Below are 23,863 nucleotides of genomic sequence, written 5' to 3' on the forward strand. Positions count from 1 at the left end.
AAGGTTTTTTTCAGTCTTTCGTGAAGATAAAATTCTTTTTTTACGTTCGTGAACTGAAGAGCCCATGCACTTAGCTTCTCTTTCTCTTGAATCATGTCTAAGCACCCTGTCTCATGGCCAATAACAATCAGCATAAATTCCTAGTGGCCATGATATTTTCTTTGGGAAATAGAAGACATTTTACATGCCTTTTACAATTTGCAGTGGATACTCGTCATTTTCATTAGGAACATTTCTGCTCTCTGTGCCAAGGTAATGGGAAGGTAAAGGGTAAAGTGACTATCTTGCTTTGAAATTTCAAGACATCTGGAAAAATAAGAGTTGAAAAATAATGTTGTCTGGTGAAAAAAAAGATGAGGTAGATTATTTAAATAATCTGGGTATGCAAGAAAGGGCCAAGTATCTCATGCACTTCATCTCTCTCAAAAAGCATTTCGTTAAAATACCCTGTATGAAACTGTTGATGACAGTGAGTATAACAATACTAATTTAAACTTTCATTCCTTTTATTACCAAAGTTGGGATACACTATGTATCTTTATTAATATATATATATATATTTGGCAGCCATATATAAAAACATTAGGACAAACAGCACTGAAATAAAGATAAGAATTTATAAAGATTCAAAATAGTACAAAGTGTTGAAACCATCTACAGTGATAAGCAGATAGAATTCATCTGAGATTTCTCACCCTTTTTTTCTGAATGCCTGGTACTAATCACAGTCTGAGAGAGGATTTGGGCTAGACATGGCACAACTACTTAATGCTACCTATAAGACACTCTTCACATAAAATATACAAGTGTTTATACATTTAAGATACATATTGAAGCTAAATCAATCCTAATAAAACAGTTGCTATGCTGATGTATGATGGCTTTATAAGTTGCATTTAAGGTCATTCCTAATTCAGTGGAATAGTTTAAGGTTCTCTGTCAGAACTCTAAATTTTATTTAGCACTACTGTGTTTAGTTTATTCATCACAATAGCTCAAGGGTAAACTAAAAGAAAAGACGTAATTCATCTTGGTGGCAAACACTTGGTAGGACTTGATTATGCCAATTGATTTAAATTTTCTAGTGCAAGTATACAAATGAGCCTCTGATACTGTCATGGTTTAACCCCAGGCGGCAACTAAGCACTACGCAGCCGCTCTTTCTCACTCTCCCCCAGTGGGATGAGGGAGAAAATTGGAAGAGTAAAAGTGAGAAAACTCGTGGGTTGAGATAAAGACAGTTTAATAAGTAAAGCAAAAGCCACGCACGCAAGCAAAGCAAAACAAGGACTTGATTCACTACTTCCCATGGGCAGGCAGGTGTTCAGCCATCTCCAGGAAAGCAGGGCTCCATCACATGTAACGGTTACTTGGGAAGACAAACGCCATCACTCTGAACGTCCCCCCTTCCTTCTTCTTCCCCCAGCTTTATATGCTGAGCATGATGTTATATGGTGTGGGATATCCCTGTGGTCAGTTGGGGTCAGCTGTCCCAGTTGTGTCCCCTCCCAGCTTCTTGTGCACCCCCAGCCTCCTCGCTGGTGGGGTGGGGTGAGGAGCAGAAAAGGCCTTGACTCTGTGTAAGCACTGCTCAGCAATAACAAAAGCATCCCTGTATTATCAGCACTGTTTCCAGCACAAATCTGTACTAGCTATTATGAAGAAAATTAACTCTATCCCAGCCAAAACCAGCACAGGTACCAAACAGTTTAACTCTCTCACAGATAAAGTGAAGTTGAAGAACATGCTTTGAGAACATGGGCTTAACCAGCCAAGTTGGTTTTTTCATGTTCTGCAATCCAAACTGAATGCATTTTACTGTTCTAATGTTGCAATTAAACATGGTTAGAAGCTACATGAATTAGGAAGTTTTTAATGGCATTTATGGTCATCACAATTCGATATGGATGACTGAATTTCACTGTCAATTATGGATAGATAGTTCTGTATTGTTGGTTACTGGGAAATGATGCTTTGTGCTGTGTCAGTTTTCGCTGGAATGAATGGAAGAATTCACTGAAGATACTGCAATCCAATGTCAGAGCTTCTTCAAAGTGCCCCAAGTAGTCTCTGTGCAGGGCAGAGTTAAAAAATATGTAGAACTTATTTGTCACAGATCAATTTTTCACAAATTTTAAACATTTTTAGTAATTTTCAGTGTTCTATGAAGTTAATATATGCTAAGCCTCAGAATTTAGTCATTTTCTAGTGTCTTTTCACATTATTTTAACAAATGCATGATGTGCTATACTTGGTATGTTTTCCATTTCTGTTATTTGCTAGGTGGACATCTTATGCCTTATTAAGACGTTATTTTATCCCTTACTTTAATGCAGAACATTTTAAAATAGGTTTATTCAAGTGCATATCATATTATCTGTAGGTTCTATACCAAAATTCAGTTAATTTAGCCCTCTTATTCAAAAAGCATCTGTTCACACTAGTATGCTTAACCATTCACGTTAGCTGAGTTTGCAGTAGCAGTTCAAAGGTGAAAGCTACTGAAAGCATTATGCTTCCAGTCCTCTCTCTCTTAAACTTGTCATAGTTCAATTATAGAAAGGCATCAAAACTTGTAGAAGTGCTACATGAAGATGGGTCTCTCTTAAAGTAGCTAAGAAGAAAACTTTTTTTGCAGTAGTCACAATTACCATTGTGAGAATTTTCTAGTAGGGTAAATCGAGGTGGATTTTCTGTTGGTTTTTTGTTGTTGTTGTTTTTGTTCTTTTCTTTTTCTTAATGCTGCTGAGTTATTAATTGTTTCTTTCTCAAAAAGCTATATGGGGTATCTGCAAAATAAATCAATAGCAAATGCAAGGAGCTAGTAGGAACCTTAGGTAAACCTCAGAGGGCCCAGACACTGTATTATGTTCTACCTCAGGGTAGGCTTAGTAGGAGGCTCTGCCAAGATAATCAACTGCTGCAAATTTGGGAAATTAATTTATACACATGACTGAGAGAGAGCTCCAGGAACTGAGGTTTATTAAGGGAATCTGAGATTCATTAGAATTAAGACAAGTAGCTTTTCTTGGGAGAAGTGAAACAGGCTATGCTGACCTGAAAATACAGAAACAGGAAATGTATTTCATCAGTAGGACAGCGGAGCGTTGGAACAGGTTACCCAGAGAGGTTGTGCAGTCTCCATCCTTGGAAGTTCCCTACTGCATAAAGCCCTGAACGACCTGGCCTTTCTGGCTGAGCCTACTTTGAGCAGAGACCTCCTGATGTCCTTTCCAACCAGTATCAGTCTACGATTCTAAAATACCTTGAGTTTTACGGCTTGGAAAACTACAAGGGGACAATGCAAATATGAATGTATATGAAACTGCTGTTAACCTAATATTTCTACCATAAGACCCGTACCATGAAAATGTTTGTATACAGAGTTTAAACTTAAGTATACTTACACCTAATGATTTTCTTACCATTTTTCTATGAGAAATACATATTGGGTTCGTGTCCTGGCTGAAGTACCAGATCAGGGTAAATGATTTCTAATTACTAAGGCTAGGCAAGGATAGGCTGCACTAGGCTAGGCTAAGAAAGCCAGGAACAAAATGGGAAGTGACTCTATCAGGAGAAAGGTAATTAACACTTGTTAAAAGCCTATCAGACAAACAGAAAGCCTTGGGAGGAGTTGAATAGCAAATAAATAATCAATTTAACTTTTAATTGTCCAATTTTTTTGATAAATAAAGGACAATCTATATCAAAGATGTGCTCATGGAAAGACAAAAAGGAGTAGTCTACCTAAACAGAAGCACGGTGTTTAATCCAAGAAATTTTCTACTTAACCATTTCAGTAACACAAACCCCTCCTTTCTTCCAATCCAGAGAAGTCTGTTGTAATGTTACATACCATTATGGTACACGCGATTAATTTATTTTTATATTTTTTTCTCTTCTGTGGTTTTCTTTAAATTATCATCTTGAACTGTTAGCAGCCTTTTGAGTACTTTGGAAAGTTGGTAACAAGTCAGAAACTGCCCATGATTGGGATTTCTTGTCAGATGAGGGTTAAAGGTCCCATTCAATAAGGCGATTGCGGCAGATGGCTCTGGTTGGACCAAAATCTCATAAAAGCCCTAGAGGGTTAGCTAAAAGCAGTTCAGAAGGACAAATTTAACCATCAGTTTAAAGCAATAGTTTACCCTTAATCAGAAAATCCATTAACAGCATTTAATGCATGTTCTGTACTCTGTCTGTAAGTTTGCAGATTCGTCATGGCTCTAAAATACAGACAGTGCAACCTTGAGGTGACAAAGAGGGTGTGTAGGTGAAACGGTCTGTATCTGATTTTCAGTTGCCTTGTTCCATGGAAATAGTTAAAACAATTTTTTCCTGAATACTTACCAGAGAGCCAGGAGATAGATTGGATACGGGAAGACATCTACATTGGTAAGAGGAGTAACAAGGAACAAGCATACAGCTCTCAGAACTGTCATTTTATATAATTACTTTTGCCAGTGTATAAATATTCTTTTGCTTTTTTTCAGGACTAATCTCTCATCAAAAGCTCCATTTCAGGAGGCAATTGATAGGCTACTGAACTGCATCAGGAAATTACCTGAATCAGAAAATACAGTAGAAATAAAAGGCTTTGTTATCTACAGACACAGTAAAGACACCTACAAAAAGAATGTGTCTCACCAGCCCCAACTGTTACAAGTTATCCCTCATCTGTTTGCTGTAGTCATCCTGATACATTTTTAAATGTTTTCAGTCCATCACATTTAAATGAAGTAACCGTGCTTTTTCTTTTGTAACTGTTTTTCCCATATGGTTAACAATACTCTGTGATGTCCTGCAGTGATTCTGTTTGGCCACAGTCCACGCAGTCCCTTTTAGTGATCTGTACTGGATATTTTCTCTTGCTTTCATGTATTCTAAAATTGTGGTTATGAGGTCAGAACAGTAAGGTTTGAAATCAGGTAGCAATGAATATTCGTTTGGCAATCCACTAGAAGTATTTCCCAACTAAATGAAGTGTCTTGTGTTCCTACCTAGACACTGAATCTAATTGACTGCAGTCTACAATGGCAAGTCTGAGGCAAAATAACTTTTTTCCCTATAGATGGTTATTGGGACTTCTCTGAATAGGCTGAATATCAGTATATTCTCTCCCCATCAGGGGGCCTTGATGTGAATTTTGAATTGTAGTTAAATAGAAATAAGTAAGCAAGTGTCCCAGTTTTCAGTTTTAGTTCCCCACTGAAATCCTGCAGTCTAGTTTACAACTTAATTATATCAATGCAATGATGCTGTTTCCTAAACTCCCATTGTAGGTTATTTATGTTACAGTAGTCCTCATTGTTTAGGACTTTGTGAAATTTCTGAGTATTATCAAGGTGAAGAAATGCTAAATAAGCTCAGACTTTCTGAACTCAAATCTAATCACAGCATCCTTGGAGATCTAGAATACAAAGCAATATACCAGCAGTGATACTGGCACACAAATGACTGTAGTCAGCCTTGCATGCTGCATTCTCATTAATCACACTTGCAAAGGCTTGGATCCATGCAGAAAAGTGATACAGAGAGTGCTTTACAGATGTAGTAGGCGAGAGCATAAAACAGTAATATGTGCAGATATGAAAGACGTTTTTTGACATGACGGAAGGAAAGCTGTCATGTCAACTTTCATTTTATTGCAATGAAACTGTGCTAATGTACCTGAACATTATTTCACTGAGATGTGGTAGTCTAATCACATTCTGCTTTATATTAATAAATCAAATGGGATATACTGAGGTGCTGTGTAACAGCTTCCTCAAAAGACATAAACCTGCAAAGTATGAAATGGTGTATAATGGATGTATGATACAGTTCTAACAAATATGAGGTAGAGTTGTCATTCTTCACTCGCTTAGATTAATAGCAAAAAATGTAATAAAATATTGAACGAATCAAAGACAGCTAAAATATTGTTGACATAACTATATATTAGATTTTAATATGCTTTTATTCTATATGCATAGAAGTCTCTTGCTTTAATGTTTGAATTTCATAAACCCATTTAGCAAATAAGAATTTATAGGTTTTGTAAATGACATTTTTATCTGGAAGCCCAAAGTTGAAGAAGTGTTCTTTTTATGATATTGGATGCTAGTTATTTTTTCTGGAGCTGTGGTGCAGTCTGTATATGTATATTATTCTCAGTCATACTGACCTGTTGGTTGCAGTCTAGAATAATATGAAACACTTCTTAAACCATGTATTTAGTGGTGTAGCTTTGAAAACATTTGTTTATAAATCTTAAACAATAATATTAAATTCCTACGCTAATTGTGCCTTAGATAAACAAAACCTAGAACTGGCATTCACAGTATTATGGAAAGCCCATAAAACTCTCCAAATACTATTTTAAGAAGCATGCAAAAACCCACAAAAAGATAACTTCTGGATACATCCCTGATTCTGCACACTGGAAAAAGGCTGAGGGACTGCTTGAGCAGGTTGTTGTGGAAGGACAGATTACACTCTGCTGTGTCTTGCCAGTGGCTCAGGTGGGCTGTGAACATTACTCCAAGCTGAGAGATTCACTTATTTTCTTACAATGCACAGTCTAACAGGATCCTGTACTCATCTATTCCTGCTGAAAAGCTTAATTTTCTTATTCCTGATCCTCTTACCTATATTTAATTTTATCTTTATGACCATAAAGTGAATTTCATGTATAACTTAAAATGTTTTTTCTCTGAAGAAAATAACAATTTCGGAGTAGCCAATATATTTTATATTTTCCTTTGTACATAACGAGTGCTCTACAATGCATAATACTGAGACACACTTACTGTGTAATACTTGCTCCTTGGTACAGTTTTAGTCCATAGTAAATGTTAAGTATAGTTAAACATGCATGGATAATCATAGTCTTTCGCATTATTTTCTATGTGTGTTATCTCACACATTCTGTATTTTGCCATAGTTTTAAATTTGCTCATTAGGAACCAATGTCCTGTAAATCCCAGGAGGCAAATTTAATGTTATTTGTAGCATAGGGTGTATTCAAACATCTGTTTATTGCAGAGCAGTGGACCACAGAATATGCTTCTGATGTCCAGATATAAAATGATCCTGTATAGGCTGAAACGTGCTTCAGCCTGGACTTGACTTTAAATGAAGTGCAACCAAAATACTTTACTCTAATAGTGGATCTCATCAGTGCTTGCTTTATATGCCTGTATACACAAATTATTTATGTTATGGTTACAATTACTGTCAGCTGTGCAAAGGAGATGATTAAATCCTAAGTGATGTTAATTTTTGTATTTATTTTGATCACCTATTGAAAAATATAACTGCTTCAGGTTTTATTTTCAGATGGAAACTGCTAATTTTCTGTCAAGTTAATGCTAAATAAAGCTGTTAATTCTGACAACTAAAATCCTCTCTCATTACATGAAGATTGCTGTTGTGAATATACAAAATCCCCACCAGTAAATGGCTTCTCTTTTGCTTTGGCTGGTTGTCTGGCTTAAGACAGTAAAAGTATTCCATCTTCTGAGATCGAGGATGAAATCAGTATGACAAACATCAGTGTGATGAAACACTACACTTGGTTTATGTTTTACAGATTGAATGGAGTTTTAGGAAAACAACACCTGGCTCCGAAATTCATTGAGATAAAAATAGTTGGAGGCTGGGAGAATATGGGGCCAAGGGGGAGGGAAACATGAGATAGGCTTACCCTGTCTTAAACACTTTTGAAGGCAGCTCTTTTTCTAACTGCTGTCAGAGATGGGATACCAAAATAGATGAGATCTTTGATCAGGTTCAGTATAGCCATTTGTATATTTTAAAGTATTTAAGAAAAAAATGGTGTAAAATGGTTGCTTGAAGAGTCATACCTTGCTCATTTTGCTCAGTTGCAAAAAAGGTTTCACTTTCCTTTTGTGTATTTCAAACGTGCTGGACAACTGATGCACGGAAACAGTTATATTCTAGATATGAAAATTTCTTATCTGATTTTGTGATTAGGCAGTGTATCCTTGCACAACTTGTCTGTGGAATTGAGTTTCTACTTCTAATCGGGTATTGAAAAAAAATCTGTGGTGTTGCTGCTATTCCGTATTTTGTTTCTCTCTCGTTGGCTGGAGCATAGCAAGACAACTGGTTCAATGGGGTGCCCTTGTTCTGGTGCGTAATTCCTGTTCGAGTAAATGCAAATGAAAAGGGTCAGAAAACGGCTTGTGTTCACTTCCTGATTTGAAATGTAAATGTAGAAAATCTACCACTGACACTCCTGGAGACAGGAATCAAACAGCTTTATGAAGTGCAGGCATAAGAGCAAAAAGTATCTTTTGAGAGACTGATTTGTAAACTGGAAATGCTGTTTGGGAGTAACAGCCAAGTGCAGTCCATCTTCTCTAGAACTGCATGGCATGGTAAGCCAGGAGAAGTGTGATCTACAAAACTTGCAAAGAAGTGCAAAAGTTAAGGTTAAATATCATCCTGTATCTTAATCCTTTTTCTCTTTGCTGTGTTAGAAAATCCAGAAGTGCTTTTTTTAACCTGCAACCTGTTCTCTGTCGTAGCCATTTGAAAGCATCGATGTGCCCTGGAATGGAAACTTCTAACAGGATGTGAAATGCAGTTGGATCTACTAAGAGTTCATTTAGTGAACAGGGGTGTTACCACCTGGGAATTCAGTCTTTCTGCAAGGAGGGATGGAGTAAAATGGTTCCTATGGAGAGACTGAATGGAGAATTGGGGGTGTGGGTTGCTTTGGAACTGTAACAACTACCAACTCGGAAGCAAACCCCAGGACTGACTGGGCACTGTGTTCCTTTCTGTTCTTCCACCCACCCATCAGCCAAGTTTCAGACTCCAATTTTAAATGAATTATAATACAAAAACTGCATCTCTTGCTGTAAGCATACCTTAACATTATAGGTTTAAAAATTAATAAGAGAGTTGGCCGGAGATGTGCTAATATGTATTTAAAAAGTAATTCTTATTAGTACAATGCAATAACATAGAAGGAGTTCAGGACTTTGAAATTCAACCAGAAGGCTTTTTTTTTCCAAGTTAAATGATTTACATGCAGTCTGTACACCAGCATACTATATCTGTATACCTCTTTGAAAGGAGTGTACTCTACATGCTGTTTTAAAAGGTCAGATATAAAAAGACAGGAAGAAAATAAAGATGAATGTCATGAATGTGGATTCATGAGCCATCAGTTACTCTGACTGATAGAAGAAGTGAAAAAATATTTTAAACTATAAATAATCTTTGATTTTTCTTTAATGCTTTTCAATTTAGTTTTGGTACACCTGTACTGTAGTCATATTTGTACTAACACTGAACGTAACTATTGAGTTCTCATCATGCCTGCTGCTTCTTCTTAGGTTAGTGACTGTGTACTGGTTTGGGATTTGCCTTTTGTATTCTTCAGGAGCTGACAGTGATTGTGATCTTTTGTCTCTCCACCCTATCCCACCTCTCTGAGTCCTTAGGATGTACTCACTATCTCTTGTCTCCTTACCTGGGTGACTCCAACCCTATTCTTTACCTTCCACCATCATCTTTTAATGGTTTGAATCTGTAGATCTTTGGTTTAATCCTCATTTTAGCCTGTTCTTCTTTTTTCTAGTTGGTGTGTGCTATGAAGTTGCGCGTGGAGGTTCTTTAAGGCCTATTAATGTAATTTTCACCAATACATGCATTCATATAGGCTTTCTTTTATCATTCCTTTTTGTTAGTTCCTTCTACTCTCCTGCATTCCCATTAATTCTCCATTCATATCAGTATTAACTTTTCTATTACAAATCTCTACGGCTGTATGTTTCTCTTAGCGTGTGTTTACTTTAACTTTTTTATACCTCTGTGCCTGCAAAACAGCCAGGATACTAAAACTTAGAGAATGCCGTTGCAGCTAGTGGTAGATGTCTCAGCTGTTAATAAAAGTGAAATACTGCCATACCGGCTCAATCAATGTGATATTTTATTCAAGGCCAATATTTTGGATCATTGGTACCTGTAAAATCAATGGAATGATGAGGAACAAAAGATAACAGAAAAATAGTCCCCCATCCCCCCAAAAAGGTGTGTAATATAATGGCACATCAATTTAAGAATGTTACTAAAACTGTCCTGTTTTTTAACTGTAATGAACTTCTTTTTAATCTGTTAACGAGACTTTGGGTCTCCTTTGGGATGAAAAGATACACTGAATCTCTGAATCTTTTTTCTTTTTTTTTTCCCCTGCTTCTGGCAGTGTATGGGACTAATCCTCCAGGATCAGTTAGGCTGTTGGAAAGACAAAATTAGTTTGGTTGTTAAAGGCCCCAGGAGGCAGCAGGCACATCCAGGGATTCCTGAAGCATGGATAAATCTCAAAACCATCTCCCTCTCTCTTGGTGGGCATTGAATGGGACCTCGCAGGAATAGCTGTGCTTTGAAGCATTGTTTCATGGTAATCTTATGCAGCTGGCTGTGTTGCCTGCATACAGAAACAACAGGCTAGGATAGAGGGCAAGGCAGCAGTTCTGTACCTGAAGGTACGGTTCTGGGTTTTTCTATTTGAGTGTGCTAGCATAGGTATATGCTTAATCTGTGCAGAAATTTTTTAGCCTCACAGATATTATGGATGTGGAAGGCAGGGGGATGCCTTTTCAGTTACACTTTCATCTTTTAGACAAAACTAAAGTGGTTTCAAGGCAGAACAGCAATTGCTGCTAATTTTTTTTAAATAAGTGAATCAATCTATCTATTCTCTTTTATAAAAGATACCATAAACTATTAATTGTGGAAAGTATCAAACTTCTGTGCTTTAGTGTATCTATTTTAATATTAACTGTATCACATATGTGTCTGTGTTTCTTAATTTTAAACAGAGACAGGAAGTTGAAAAAATTACATTTGTTTTTTTCAACTAGATTGAACACACTGCCTGATGAAATGTCTATACGAAAAAGTGCAGGCTTCTGTGACTTGACTTCAGCAGGGGGGTGACAGTTTCCCCCCCTTTTCAATCCACTAGCTGTGTCCACAAAGAGCAACTTTTTTGTTTGTGTTTTAAATCTCAGTTTGTAGTTTAGCTGCTAATCTGCGGTTGCCCATCATTAAGTCTTGGATTCTGTTTGCTAACCTACCTGTAAGCGCTTAACACACTGTAAACTGATCTCATTGAAGACAGTTGCACAGGTACAGGGGATATCAGCAATTTTATCATTATTAAACTGGAACAAAGTGGGACTGCTTAAAGATACAGGAAACTCTTGAATTTGTGTTTCTGGGTGCAGGAAGTTTTGAATTTGAGGACTGATTACTGCATGAACTGTTACCATTTTTTGACTTCAAAGAACCTCCAAGAAAATGGATTAGTTACTTGATATCATCCCAGTACCCTACAGAAATGAGATGCCGTGATAGAACCTCTGTATGAGTTCTTTGAAGCAGGACTCTTATTTTCTTTCATATTTGAGCCATGTGTAGCACATGAGTAGCATTATGTAAAGCCCAATCTGCAATAAGAAGTAGTAGGCAATGTTGTGAATATATAGCACATAGTAATTCAGTTTTCAGGAAAGAAGCATTTTTATATTTATGACAGATTAGTAAGATTATCTGTTTTGTCATCATCATCATCACCTGCTAAGAATGGATAAGGGTGGCAAATTTTCCTAGCTATCTGGTAAGATTCTACTTGACCAGTCCCACAAGATGCCCGTCAGCTTGGAAACTATATGATACCTTATATTAATTTCACAAATTTATACCATAGTGTTTTTATATTTTAGTGCTAATCCAACTCAAAAATGCACTGTTAGATTTTAGCAAATGTTGAATTGATTAATGTACAGTGGTTGTATATATTTCGTGCAATTGAAATTTTCCATAAAAATAACACTAAATAACTTTGGGCATTACTTCAGAATAATAACAAATGTTATTGATCCATTATAAAATGAAGGGAATTATTTGTCTAATTGCAAGATTCTCCTTTCAGTATGCTTTGGGTTTTGGGTATGGTTTTGGGAAAATAGCAGCATTTCTATAATATATTTTTGCATAAATTATCGATATACCCTTTCAGATTTAATCCAATTAAGTCTCAGAATTTCATGGATTTAAAATTTATGCTTCCATATGTGAACAATAAACACAGAAATGAAAGAGAGAGTAATTATATGAGGTTTTAATAATATGCTCATACTTGATACCTTCATCGTGTTAAAAAATAAAGTACCTTTGGCACTTTGGCCTTTGGCACTGGTATTCTACTGGGGCTAAGCAATAAGAGCCAAATTCAAGAAAGGGTTTGGTGGCCAAAAATCTTGAAGCAGGATTAAGCACTAAATTCAGGAAATCACTTGCAATGATCTTAGGTGCTTAAGAAGTTAAGGGCAAAACATATTTAACAAACAGGACTTTACACATAATGTGTAATATCAGACTTGTCTAGTAATGTCGTAATTCTTCACTTGCAGTGTCTTGTCTTCCATCTAATGGTATTTAGGATTCAGAAAGCATGCATCTTTGTTCTGAAGTCCAGTGAAAAGTTTTTGTTGGATCCAAAACATAAGCAGAGGTGGTCTTTTGTATAGTAGCATGGAAGTTGATGATCTACTCAGTTGGGGGGTCATAGGCACTCCTCAGCTTGAGGGTGTTTGAGGCAATATCCTAGGAGTATTTCTCTCAGAAATTGTCCATGTCCCTTTACTTGAGACCATAGCCAAGAATAGGAGGATACTTCTGACTCCAGTTTATTTCGTGGGTAGAGCTTCTGTTCCCTGCTGGAAAAAGGAAAAGCTTAATTCTAATAATTGATCACTTCCCTAGGTCTATATTCTACAAAGAAGGATTACTTTTTTCACAAACATTTTATGTGTTTCTTGTAATACCTAGAAGAATGACTTACTAAAACTCCAAGTCCGATTCTTATCTGAACAACTGTTACTAGCTTTATGTGTTATTTGGAATGAATTACATCTGCAAGTGCTTGAGTAATGAAATTCCCCAAATAAACAGTCTCAAGATAAAGTCAACTATAAATATGACTACCTAGATGTTTCTGGAATTAGGTATTTGCTTCATATAATCAGTTGGTTCACAATTAAGGATATGCATCAGTGAAGACAAGCACATAATGAAGATAAAGAATGTCTGTGAAGGCTTCCTGATCTTAATATGAAAGAATTAATTTAATTAACTCAGATATAGGAAGCTCTGGCAGTTATTAAAAGGCTTGGAAATCTAAACAGACTTTTGCATACTGATGGCCTGAAGAGTCCTGCAATTTTGTATGACATATTACAGATGCTTTCAGATTTTGTACGGAAGGTTTGGATATAAAATTCAGTAGATCAGCTGCCATCAATCAAATATATTGATGCATGTTTGAGGAAAATCTGTTTCTTTCAACTTCCAGCCACAAGGAAGCTTTGGAAAGAAAGGTCACCCCATCAGTGGAATTGCATTCATAGATTTGTAGCAAAATATGTCTGGAGAGACTGTGAGAGAACATATAATTAAGGGTTACTGAAACAGTGAGGTGTGCCTCACCAGGTCCAAAGGACTCCTTATATATTGAGCTGTGTACACTGCTGAGGCATAACGGACACCAATTCTTTTTGTATGAGAGATGGGAGAGGAAAAAAGCCAAGAACCTAGGGACAGAGGGGGCTCTACAAACTATAGTGCCTGACAATATCTGGAGAAAGGATCTGGAATGAAATTGGTGAAATAGAAGCAGGAATTTCTCACTGGGTGGTGGAGGAAGCAGCAAGTGATATAAAGTGATGATGTGAAGTGATGGAATGATATAAGGGGATCTGATGCTCACATACCCAAGGGTCGGGCCACTGAGGACCATCAAAACAACCAACAGGTGGATCAGGCTGCTAAGATTGAACTGGCTCAGGTGAATCTGGACTGGCCAGAAGGCAAAGGTTTCGGAATATCACCAGAGGAGGAGGTGACACGTGCTGAGGAGTCCCCACTGTACAATAAACTACCAGAAAATAAGAATAATAGTGATAACATGCTGATGTTTTGGTTGTTGCTAAGTAGCGCTTACTCTGGTCAAGAACTTTTCAGCTTCCCATGCTCTGCCAGGCGCACAAGAAACTGGAAGGGGACACAGCCAGGATCGTTGATCCAAACTGACCAAAGGGCTATTCCATACCATATGATGTCATGCTCGGTACATGAACTGGGGGGAGTTGGCCAGGGGGTAGCAATTGCTGCTTGGGGACTGGCTGGGCAGCAGTTGGCGGGTGGTGAGTGGCTGTGTCACTTTTTTTTTTTCCTTCTTTCCCTGGGTTTTTGTTCCTCTCTCGTTCCCTTGTTGTTTTCCTTCTCATTACAATTTGTTGTTATTATTTTGTTTCAATTATTAAACTGTTCTTATCTCAACCCACAAGTCTTCTTACTTTTGCTCTTCCAATTCTCTCCCCCATCCCACCGGGGGGGAGTTGGGTGGGGGGGTGACCGGGTCTAAACCACAACAGTCCTTTTCTGGGACTGGCCAGTGTGTATGCTGATTTGTAAATGACTGTTTTAAATTACTTTGAAAAACATGCTGTTTTGATGATTCCTTGGCTTCCTAGGCACACTGTTTCAAACCTTACTTATCATTAGAAACACAAATATTTTTTCTCAGTTTCTTGTCTTAATGTTCACTGGTGCCATTTCAGCCCATTGATTTTCATCCCCTCCACAATGGAAATGAAGACCTGTTTAGTACTCTCCTATTTACAGTACCTTTGTGTTTATTTGAAGACTTCAAGACTTTAAGTCTTCACTTCAATCATCTTGTTCTATTAGACAAACTCAACTAATTCTATATTTTTCCTGTAGATCATATTTATAGACCTCTGATTGTTCTTACTGCTCTTCTCTGGACTTCTGAATTCTCTGCAGTTTGTCCAAAATTTTCTGGAATTGTACTGTCCAAAATAGGACACAATATTTCACCCAAGAACTTACTAGTGCTGAATACAATGGAGAAATTGCTCCATACATTATATGAAATCTAAAAAGAGATGGTCCAGTGGCATTGCTACAAGAAATAATTGATGGTCATACCCAGGTTTACTATTGATAGTGTGGTGAGTTGACCCTGGCTGGACACCAGGTACCTACCAAGCTGCTCTATCACTCCCCTCCTCAGCTGGACAGGGGAGAGAAAATATAATGAAAGGCTCGTGGGTCATGATAAGGACAGGGAGAGATCACTCACCAATTACCATCACGGGCAAAACAGACTTGACTTGGGGAAATTAGTTTAATTTATTACCAATCAAATCAGAGTAAGGTAATGAGAAAATAAAAACCAAATCTGAAAAGACCTTCCCCCCACCCCTCCCTTCTTCCCAGGCTTAACTTTACTCCCTGTTTTCTCTACCTCCTCCCCCCCAGCAGTGCAGGGGGACGGGGAATGGGGGTTGTGGTCAGTTCATCACACGTTGTCTCTGCCGCTCCTTCCTCCTCAGGGGGAGGACTCCTCACACTCCTCCCCTGATCCAGCATGGGGTCCCTCCCACAGGAGACAGTCCTCCATGAACTTCTCCAATGTGAGTCCTTCCCGTGGGCTGCAGTTCTTCACAAACTGCTCTAGTGTGGGTCCCTTCTGCAGGGTGCAGTCCTGCAGGAACAGACTGCTCCAGCGTGGGTCCCCCACGGGGTCACAAGTCCTGCCAGCAAACCTGCTCCAGCATGGGCTCCTCTCTCCATGGGTCCACAGGTCCTGCCAGGAGCCTGCTCCAGCTCAGGCTTCCCACAGGGTCACAGCCTCCTTTGGGTGCATCCACCTGCTCTGGCATGGGGTCCTCCATGGGCTGCAGGTGGATATCTGCTCCACCATTAACCTCCATGGGCTGCAGGTGGACAGCCTGCCTCACCATGGTCTTCACCATGGGCTGCAGGGGAATCTCTGCTCCAGCACCTGGAGCACCTCCTCCCCCTCCTTCTTCACTGGCCTTGGTGTCTGCAGAGCTGTTCCTCTCACATATTCTCACTCCTCTCTCCGCCTGCAGTTTCTGTTGTGCAGGTTTTTTTCCCCCTTCTTAAATATGTTATCACAGAAGCACTACCACCGTCACTTATAATGTGAGTACACATTGAGTACACTGAGTGTATGTGAGTACACATTGGCTTTTTCAGACACAGGGGAAGCTTCTAGCAGCTTCTCACAGAAGCCCCCCCTGTAGCCCCCCCCCTACCAAAACCTTGCCATGCAAACCCAATACAGATAGGAATAATTTTTGCTACTAATACACTACTTCCCTGAGTTTAAACAAAGATGGCACCTTCATGCTAACAGGCATGACAGGATGTCTAATGAGTATGTTACAATTTAGTACATTCTGGAGAGTTTTCTTCACTCCTTTCTTTGATTATCACGGTCTTTCTTGACATTTCACATGGTTTACCCTTTCATTTATCATGTCTGTCAACTCTGTGAGCAGTTAGATCCCAGGATCTTCTTGTTTTTCCCCAGTATGGCCCAAAATATCCCTGTTAAGGGATCAAACATATTTCTTTTTTAAAACATTACAGTGCTGGCTCATGTTCAGTTTGTAAAACTCTTTGCCCCAAATACTTTGTTTTTTCCATTGCAGAGAAGAGTAGTATCTCTACTCAAATGGAAGGCAGCAATTCTAATCTCTGATGCTAGGCACCCGCTCCTTTGTAAAAGAGAACTTATACTTTAACATTTGCGCAATACCATACTGAAGAAGAGACTGTAGGTATCAAAGATCTTGAAAGTATGGTCTGAAAGAAACAAAGACATAAACATATTTCTTATGATATAAATTGTGTGTTTCCAGGCATTATTGGAGCACAAGATAAATCATTCTATGTTATCTTATTTGCTGAGCCTTTTCAGAGCAAGTTTTGCCAGTGGCAATCAGTATTCAAATAATTAGAAGTTTTTCTTAGCTGATATATTAGAGGCAATGACATTCAGATCATTAAAGATGGATAGATCTTAAGTAGCTCTAGACATCTAGAAGTAGTCATTTAGGCTCCTGTAATACTCAACAGAGGAAATACCACCTTCAGGGGTTAATTCATCACCCTGTAAGATTGCTAAATAAAGCTGCATGAATCATTTGTAAGGTATTTCTCTTTTTCTTCACTGACTGAAGAGGGATTTAGATCTTTAGCATAAACCACGTGTTGACTTCAGATGCTTAAGGTCAGTTGAGGTAAATCCCTGTGTGGTTTAGAAATTGTTGTTTACAAAACATCCATGAAGCCAGAATAGCTTTAGTATAAACATCTCTATCGTGATGAAGTTTATATTCATTTACTTTTGTTAAAGAGGGATTATGGATTTATATGTATATAGTAATGTCACATGCAAACAGATTCTCTAAATATTTTTGTTTACTGATAACATTAAAATGTGAACTTTTAAAGAATATGTCATGTTGTGTGTGCCAGCTTAAGGACATTTTCAGTATCTTCTATATATTTGGGGAATATTCTGATCATGAAAGCTTTCTTTGTTCAGAAAGTTCACACAATTAAAGAACATTATTATTGCCAGTTTTAAATACACATTAGCTGGTGCTATTTTGTAGAAATTCATTGTGGTGAACAAGAAGTGATGATGGATCCTGAATAAACTGTTCTTCAAGTATGCTTCTAACAATTAAAACAGCAACTAGGTTCATAAAAAGAAATTTCAGGTATTCAGTCAGGCTAATTTTGCAGCCAGTGCTTGCTCATTACTGAGAACTTCTTACACATAATGAAGAAGGAAAGAAAGAGGAACTTGGACTCAGTAGAACTGAGGAGGTGATACTTGTTTTCTATGGCTCCTGGCACGATGGTATCTTTTATCTTCTGCTGCTTTGCTTGCCAGTAAGGAGTGATAGTGAAGACTGATTTTTTTAAGGGCTTACCGCATACTCTGAAAAGTGTGAGGATTTCAGATAGGACCAGTACATTAGTCCTTTTATAAATGCACTGTCTTCATTCTCTCATGAGTATAATGAAATGGAAATCACAGAAAATGGAATAAGTCATAGCTAAACGTTTACTAGAGACTGGATGTGAATGAGTATGTTTTGGGGATGTATTTCTGACCAACACACCGAATCCTTCCTGTGATTCTATTTAAAGTGACACCTGGGTTATAGTTTTGACTGGATTTGTGCTGCCTCATAAGCAGGACAGAAAACAAATTATGCACTTCAAATTCTTAGAAAAAATTTAGGTTTCTGTTAATTCAAACAGGCACTAAAAATGTAATGTGCCTTATTGCCACAGGAAGTTAAGAAAATTTGTAACTGCTGGCTCCCTTTGATAATGATCTCTGATTTCTATCTGTTTGTAAAATATATAAATCTGGGAAATTTCTAAACTTCATTCTGCTCTCCAGTTGAGGTATAGCGTACACTACCACTTGGGACACCTCTGAATCTGTCAGGCAGAATCAGTGGTTATGTTTATGCATGGATAAATATATAAGTAAAGCAAGTTGAAGGGCTTGTTAAAGTTGCATATGAAACAGTTATGTAGGAATTTGTTTCAGTAATTTCTCCACTGTTTAATGATAAACAGTTATGCACATCACTTCCCAAGCTATACATCTTGTTCTGGCCTTTCGCTGTTATGTAGAACCCACCCACAGACACACACGTGAGTTGTGTCCAAAATCCAACTGTTATCTAATCTAAGAAGCAATATACTTCTAATTTATCTGTATCAGTTCAAGGCACAGGTCATAGATAAATGCAGTGCTGCTTGTAGTTTTCTTTGGGCTTTTTGTTTGCATGGGGTTTTCAGGGGTGGGCTGGGGTGTTGGGAAGGCTTTGCCTTGTCCTTGAGTCCTTGAGTTTTGAATTACTTTTGAGACATGTAAATGCTTCAGCAATTTTCCAATTCCTGCTTGAGATAGGAGGCTCTATCTGGGACTCTGACATGTCAGAAGAACTATGAGGTATTGCTTTCTGATTAATATTTTAGGTTAATAATCTGGTTAGCAGTATAAGGCATATAAATGTGCATTGTGATTAAATTCCATTCCAATAGAAAATTTCAGATACAGTTTTTTAAAAAGGCCAGGGGAGCATGTCAATGAAAAGAAAGAATATATTCCAGAATGTTCAAGTCTATATTCAGATCTTTGCAAGACTTAACTTAGATTCAGACAATGATTGAAGCATTATAATGTGCATTTAAATTACAATCTTTAGATACCCTTTGCCAAGTGAAATTAAATATCCAATTTTTATATACAGGGTATGTGAAGAAGGGCCAGGATTGAGGTATGAAATTCTGGCACAGTAGGTAGGCAAGGATTTAAACTGGTCAGTAAAGGCATAAGCCTTTAACTCCTGGGAATTTGGGCATCTAAGTCTAAACAGCAAGGTAGCATCTGTGTCTTCTCAACATCCTAAAATTTGGCCTTAAATTTTTCATTTTTTTAAAGAAAAGTCCACCTTTCAAAAATGGAAAAGGGATGGGTAAAGGAGTGTAGTAGTACTGCTTTTCTCTTTCACTAATGGCCCCCTGCCTTGTGGGGGGCTGGGGCTCACGCTGTCTCTGACAGAGGAGATTTGATACCCAAGAGTATGCCATGACTGTGGTGCCACAGGGTATTCTGGGATAAAGGTTTCTTTTCTTCTGCAAGCTTTAGCAACATAATCTTAGGCACTGAGTGAACTGAGGTGCCTGCAGGGCTTTGTGAACAACAGATATGTTTAAATGTTGGACTTAAAATCAATGGGGTGCCTTGTTTCCCATGTTCTTACTTTAAATTTCTCTCCATGTGAGTACACAAGAAAATATGAAGTTACGTATGTACAAATTGCTGTTAGTTTAAAAAATGCAAATTTTTTTTTGCACTGTTCCATTTTGGTGTTCTTATATTTTATAAGTAGTTAGTGTAATATCTTTAAGCCGTAGATTTTAGAACCCTAGCACTCGAACTAGTTTTTCAGATTTGTATACTTTTAATGGATGTCTACCATTACAAATGCTATGTTTGAGTCAACTCACATGCCATCTCTTCTGAGACCTAGTTATATGTCAAACACTAATGCTTGAAAAACTCTTAACAGATTTGTGCCAGATTCTCAGGTCATGCAAATTGGCCTGTTATCACTGAAGTTAATGGAGCTGTACTCATTCATACAAGCGGTAGATTTGGTTTATTGCTTCCAGATATATTGAAGATGATGTTAACTGTGTCCAAAAATGCTCACTTTCTCTTGTCCAAATTGCTGATGCAGTAGGTAGTGCTCTTTGAACTATATTCCTGAATATGAATTTCCTTTTTAATTTGCTGAATGTTCTCTTTAAATTACATTTAGAGTCAGAAAGTCATAGGTACAATATTATAAGTTATACACACTGTTGAGATCCCCACTAGCTAGAAAGGGTTAGTACTGCCTCTGATTAGAGCAAAAGAGATCCTTTTGTCCTCTTTATTCAAGAAAACTAAGTTCTCTCTGAAAAGCCTTTCAAATAATAGTTCCTTCATTTTCTTTCTCTTGCTTTAACCAGGAGTTACCTGAAAGAGGTGATCATATTAAATATTATGCAAAGAAAATTATCTGAATATTCCTAATCTTTAAAGAAGTTGTCCTGTATTTTCTTCTAAACTTTTTTTTTTACTTTATCTTTCTCTATTAGAAATAAGAATCTTTTCATAATGAATGTAACACATTGGGGAAAAAAAAGAAATTTATAAATATTTTCTAATATTTTAAATATAAACATAATATTTAAAAATAACGTAAGGGGGTTTATTTTAGGTGTAGCTTGTTTTAGATACATTTGTATTGAAGTAGCTAAAGGAACTGACTTAGAAATGAAAAATTCCAACAGGTTTTGTCTTTGGGGTATTGATCAGTACTTGAAAATGTTTACTCTGTTCACTTGGTATATTTTCAGATGATGGAGAAAATACACTTAAGAATGATATTATCTTACTTTTATTGCTGTTGAAAACTGCATAAGTTTTGTATTTAAATATTCTATTTACTGAGAAAAATTGCCTTTTTATCCACATACTTAGAAAAGCATTGTAGACCTTTGTTTGAAAATGCGTAATATCTTGTAATATGGTAATGCCATACGTAATTAATAAAATTCATTGAAATTGTTCTTTAATTTGTAGGCCACCTAAAAGAAAAGCCGCATTAGAATTGTATGGTCTCTGACAGAAGTTTTTTTTAATCTGTAATCAAACTAAAACGTGTATGGTTTCATGGGGTTAAATAGTCTTGAGTAATGTATAAAATATGGTTAGAAATTCTTAGAGAAATAATCTTTTTTCCTGGCAATTTTAAAATAATACTTCTGTGAGAGTATTTCTCTTGGAAGAGCAAATTGATTTTTTACGCAGTAAAGATATTGTGACTAAGAACTCAATGTTGCTGGATTTAATTATTCGGCATACATGTAATGGTTAAAAGCTGAATTTCAGATAAACATTTTTATATTATGTGAAATCATTTGGAATGTCAGGATCCTTGTTACCACAGCCTTGGATATATATCCTGGTATTGTAATCTCTGCCAAGAAACTATCTTGACATATGCAAAGCAGCTGCTACTTATTTACAGAGAAGAAAAGGGCCGTGCAAAGGCTGTGTGACGTATGGTGCTGGGTAGATGGTGTGTGTAATTTGAAGAGTGCAAGTAGAGAATTGTTGGAGAATGATGGAGCCTTAACTGCTCTCTGCAGCTGTGAGTCTCTGTTGCAGTACAGGATGATGTGATGCTTCCAGAAGCTACAATTTACAATACATACCTCTGCTGTGACAACTTTGATGGGTTTCGGTCCAGTCTTTATCTAGCTGTTATCATTAGAAATTACCTTGCATCTATCCTGTAAATTTATAATAGTAAAATCAAACAACTTTAAACTCATGTGTCTTCCAAAAAATCCATATACTAAGTTGTTTCAGTGAAATGCCTTTAATTTTCCGAGAATAAGATAAGTTGTGGTTTAATAATTTGTAGTACAAGTTACCAACCCTGGCCTCTTTGATGTAGGTGCACACTGTGTAAGATATTTGCAGTTACATAGCTGGTAATGTTTGAGACTGGCCAGCCTATCTGCTGGATGGGCTCCTGGTTTGGGTAGAATATAGAATCAAGTAATCATAGAATAGTTTAGGTTGGAAAGGACCTTTAAAGGTCATCTAGTCCAATCCCCCTGCAATGAGCAGGGACATCTTCAACTAGATCAGGTTGCTCAGAGCCCTGTCCAATCTGACCTTGAATGTTTCCAGGGATGGGGCATCTACCACCTCTCTGGGCAACCTGCTCCAGTGTTTCACTACCCTCATTTTAAAAATTTCTTCCTTATATCTACTCTGAATCTACCCTGTTTTAGTTTAAAACCATTACCCCATGTCCTATCACAACAGGCCCTACTAAAAAGTTTGTCCTCATCTTTCTTATAAGCCCCCTTTAAGTACTGAAAGGCTGCTATAAGGTCTCCCCAGAGCCTTTTCTTCTCCAGGCTGAACAACCCCAACTCTCTCAGCCTTTCCTCATAGGAGAGGTGTTCCATCCCTCTGAGCATTTTTGTAGCCCTCCTCTGGACCCACTCCAACAAGTCCATGTCTTTCCTGTGCTGAGGACTCCGGAGCTGGATGCAGTACTCCAGGTGGGGTCTCAGCAGAGCAGAGGGGCTGAATCACCTCCCTCAACCTGCTGGCCATGCTTCTTTTGATGCAGCCCAGGATACAATTGGCTTTCTGGGCTGCGAGCACACATTGCTGGCTCATGTCCAGCTTTTCATCCACCAGTACCCCCAAGTCCTTCTCTGCAGGGCTGCTCTCAATCCCTTCATCCCCCAGCCTGTATTGATACCAGGGGTTGCCCTGACCCAGGTGCAGGACCCTGCACTTGGCCTTGTTGAATCTCATGAGGTTCACGCAGGCCCAATTCTCCAGCTTGTCCAGGTCCCTCTGGATGGCATCCCATCCCTCAGGTGTGTCAACTGCACCACTCAGCTTGGTGTCATCTGCAAACTTGCTGAGGGTGCACTCGATCTCGCTGTCAATGTAATTGATGAAAATATTGAACAGCACTGGTCCCAGTATGGACCCCTGAGGGACACCACTCGTCACTGATCTCCATCTGGACATTGAGCCATTGACCGCTACCCTCTGAATGTGACTATCCAACCAATTCCTTATGCACTGAACAGTCCACCCATCAAATCCATATCTCTCCAATTTAGAGAGAAGGATGTTGTGGGGGACCATGTCAAAGGCCTTACAGAAGTCCAGATAGATGACATCTGTAGGTCTTCCCTTGTCCACTGATGTGGTAACTCCATCACAGAAGGCCACTAGGTTGGTCAGGCAGGACTTGCCCTTGGTAAAGCCATGTTGGCTGTCTCGAATCACCTCCCTGTCCTCCATGTGCCTTAGCATAGCTTCTAGGAGAATCTGTTCCATGATCTTCCTAGGCACAGAGGTGAGGCTGACAGGTCGGTAGTTCCCAGGGTCCTCCTTTCTACCCTTTTTAAAAATGGGTAGAAATGTTTCCCTTTTTGCAGTCACCAGGGCCTTCACCTGACTGCCGTGACTTTTCAAATATCATGGAGAGTGGCTTGGCGACTACATCAGCCAATTCCCTCAGGACTCTGGGATGCATCATATACTGTGAGATTGAGCAGAACGTAAGCATGTGTGGGAACAATTAGATTTTCCAAAGTTATACAAAACCATTTCAACCCCCTCCCCCCAATAGTTTTTCCAAGTATTTTAACAAATGAACATGTTTACTTTTGCTTTGGAAAGCCTCATTTAATAGAGTATCTCCATTTCTAGATAATCTCTTTGTACCTTTCCTTTGAAATTCTGTGTATCAACATTATCTTTCTTTTTAGGGCATTTATACTATATTTCTCTGTGTGTGTGGATTTTCCCCCT

General features: G+C 38.1%; 1 protein-coding gene across 4 annotated transcripts in view; it reads left to right on the forward strand.

Moving 5' to 3' along the window:
* The window catches only part of IMMP2L (inner mitochondrial membrane peptidase subunit 2), a 496,621-nt gene that overhangs the window by 75,235 nt on the left and 397,523 nt on the right, over window positions 1-23,863 (forward strand). The window contains exon 4 of one of the 4 annotated variants that reach the window (XM_075493975.1): window positions 4,497-7,424. The exons of the other annotated variants lie outside the window; for them this stretch is intronic. Coding sequence (XP_075350090.1) covers window positions 4,497-4,713 — 217 coding nt within the window. The 3' untranslated portion in view covers window positions 4,714-7,424. Of the gene's footprint in view, window positions 1-4,496; window positions 7,425-23,863 lie in introns of those variants that run through there. 4 annotated transcript variants of the gene reach the window in all.

The sequence above is a fragment of the Mycteria americana genome, chromosome 1, assembly GCF_035582795.1.
Source record: "Mycteria americana isolate JAX WOST 10 ecotype Jacksonville Zoo and Gardens chromosome 1, USCA_MyAme_1.0, whole genome shotgun sequence".
NCBI classification, from domain to species: Eukaryota; Metazoa; Chordata; class Aves; order Ciconiiformes; family Ciconiidae; genus Mycteria; species Mycteria americana.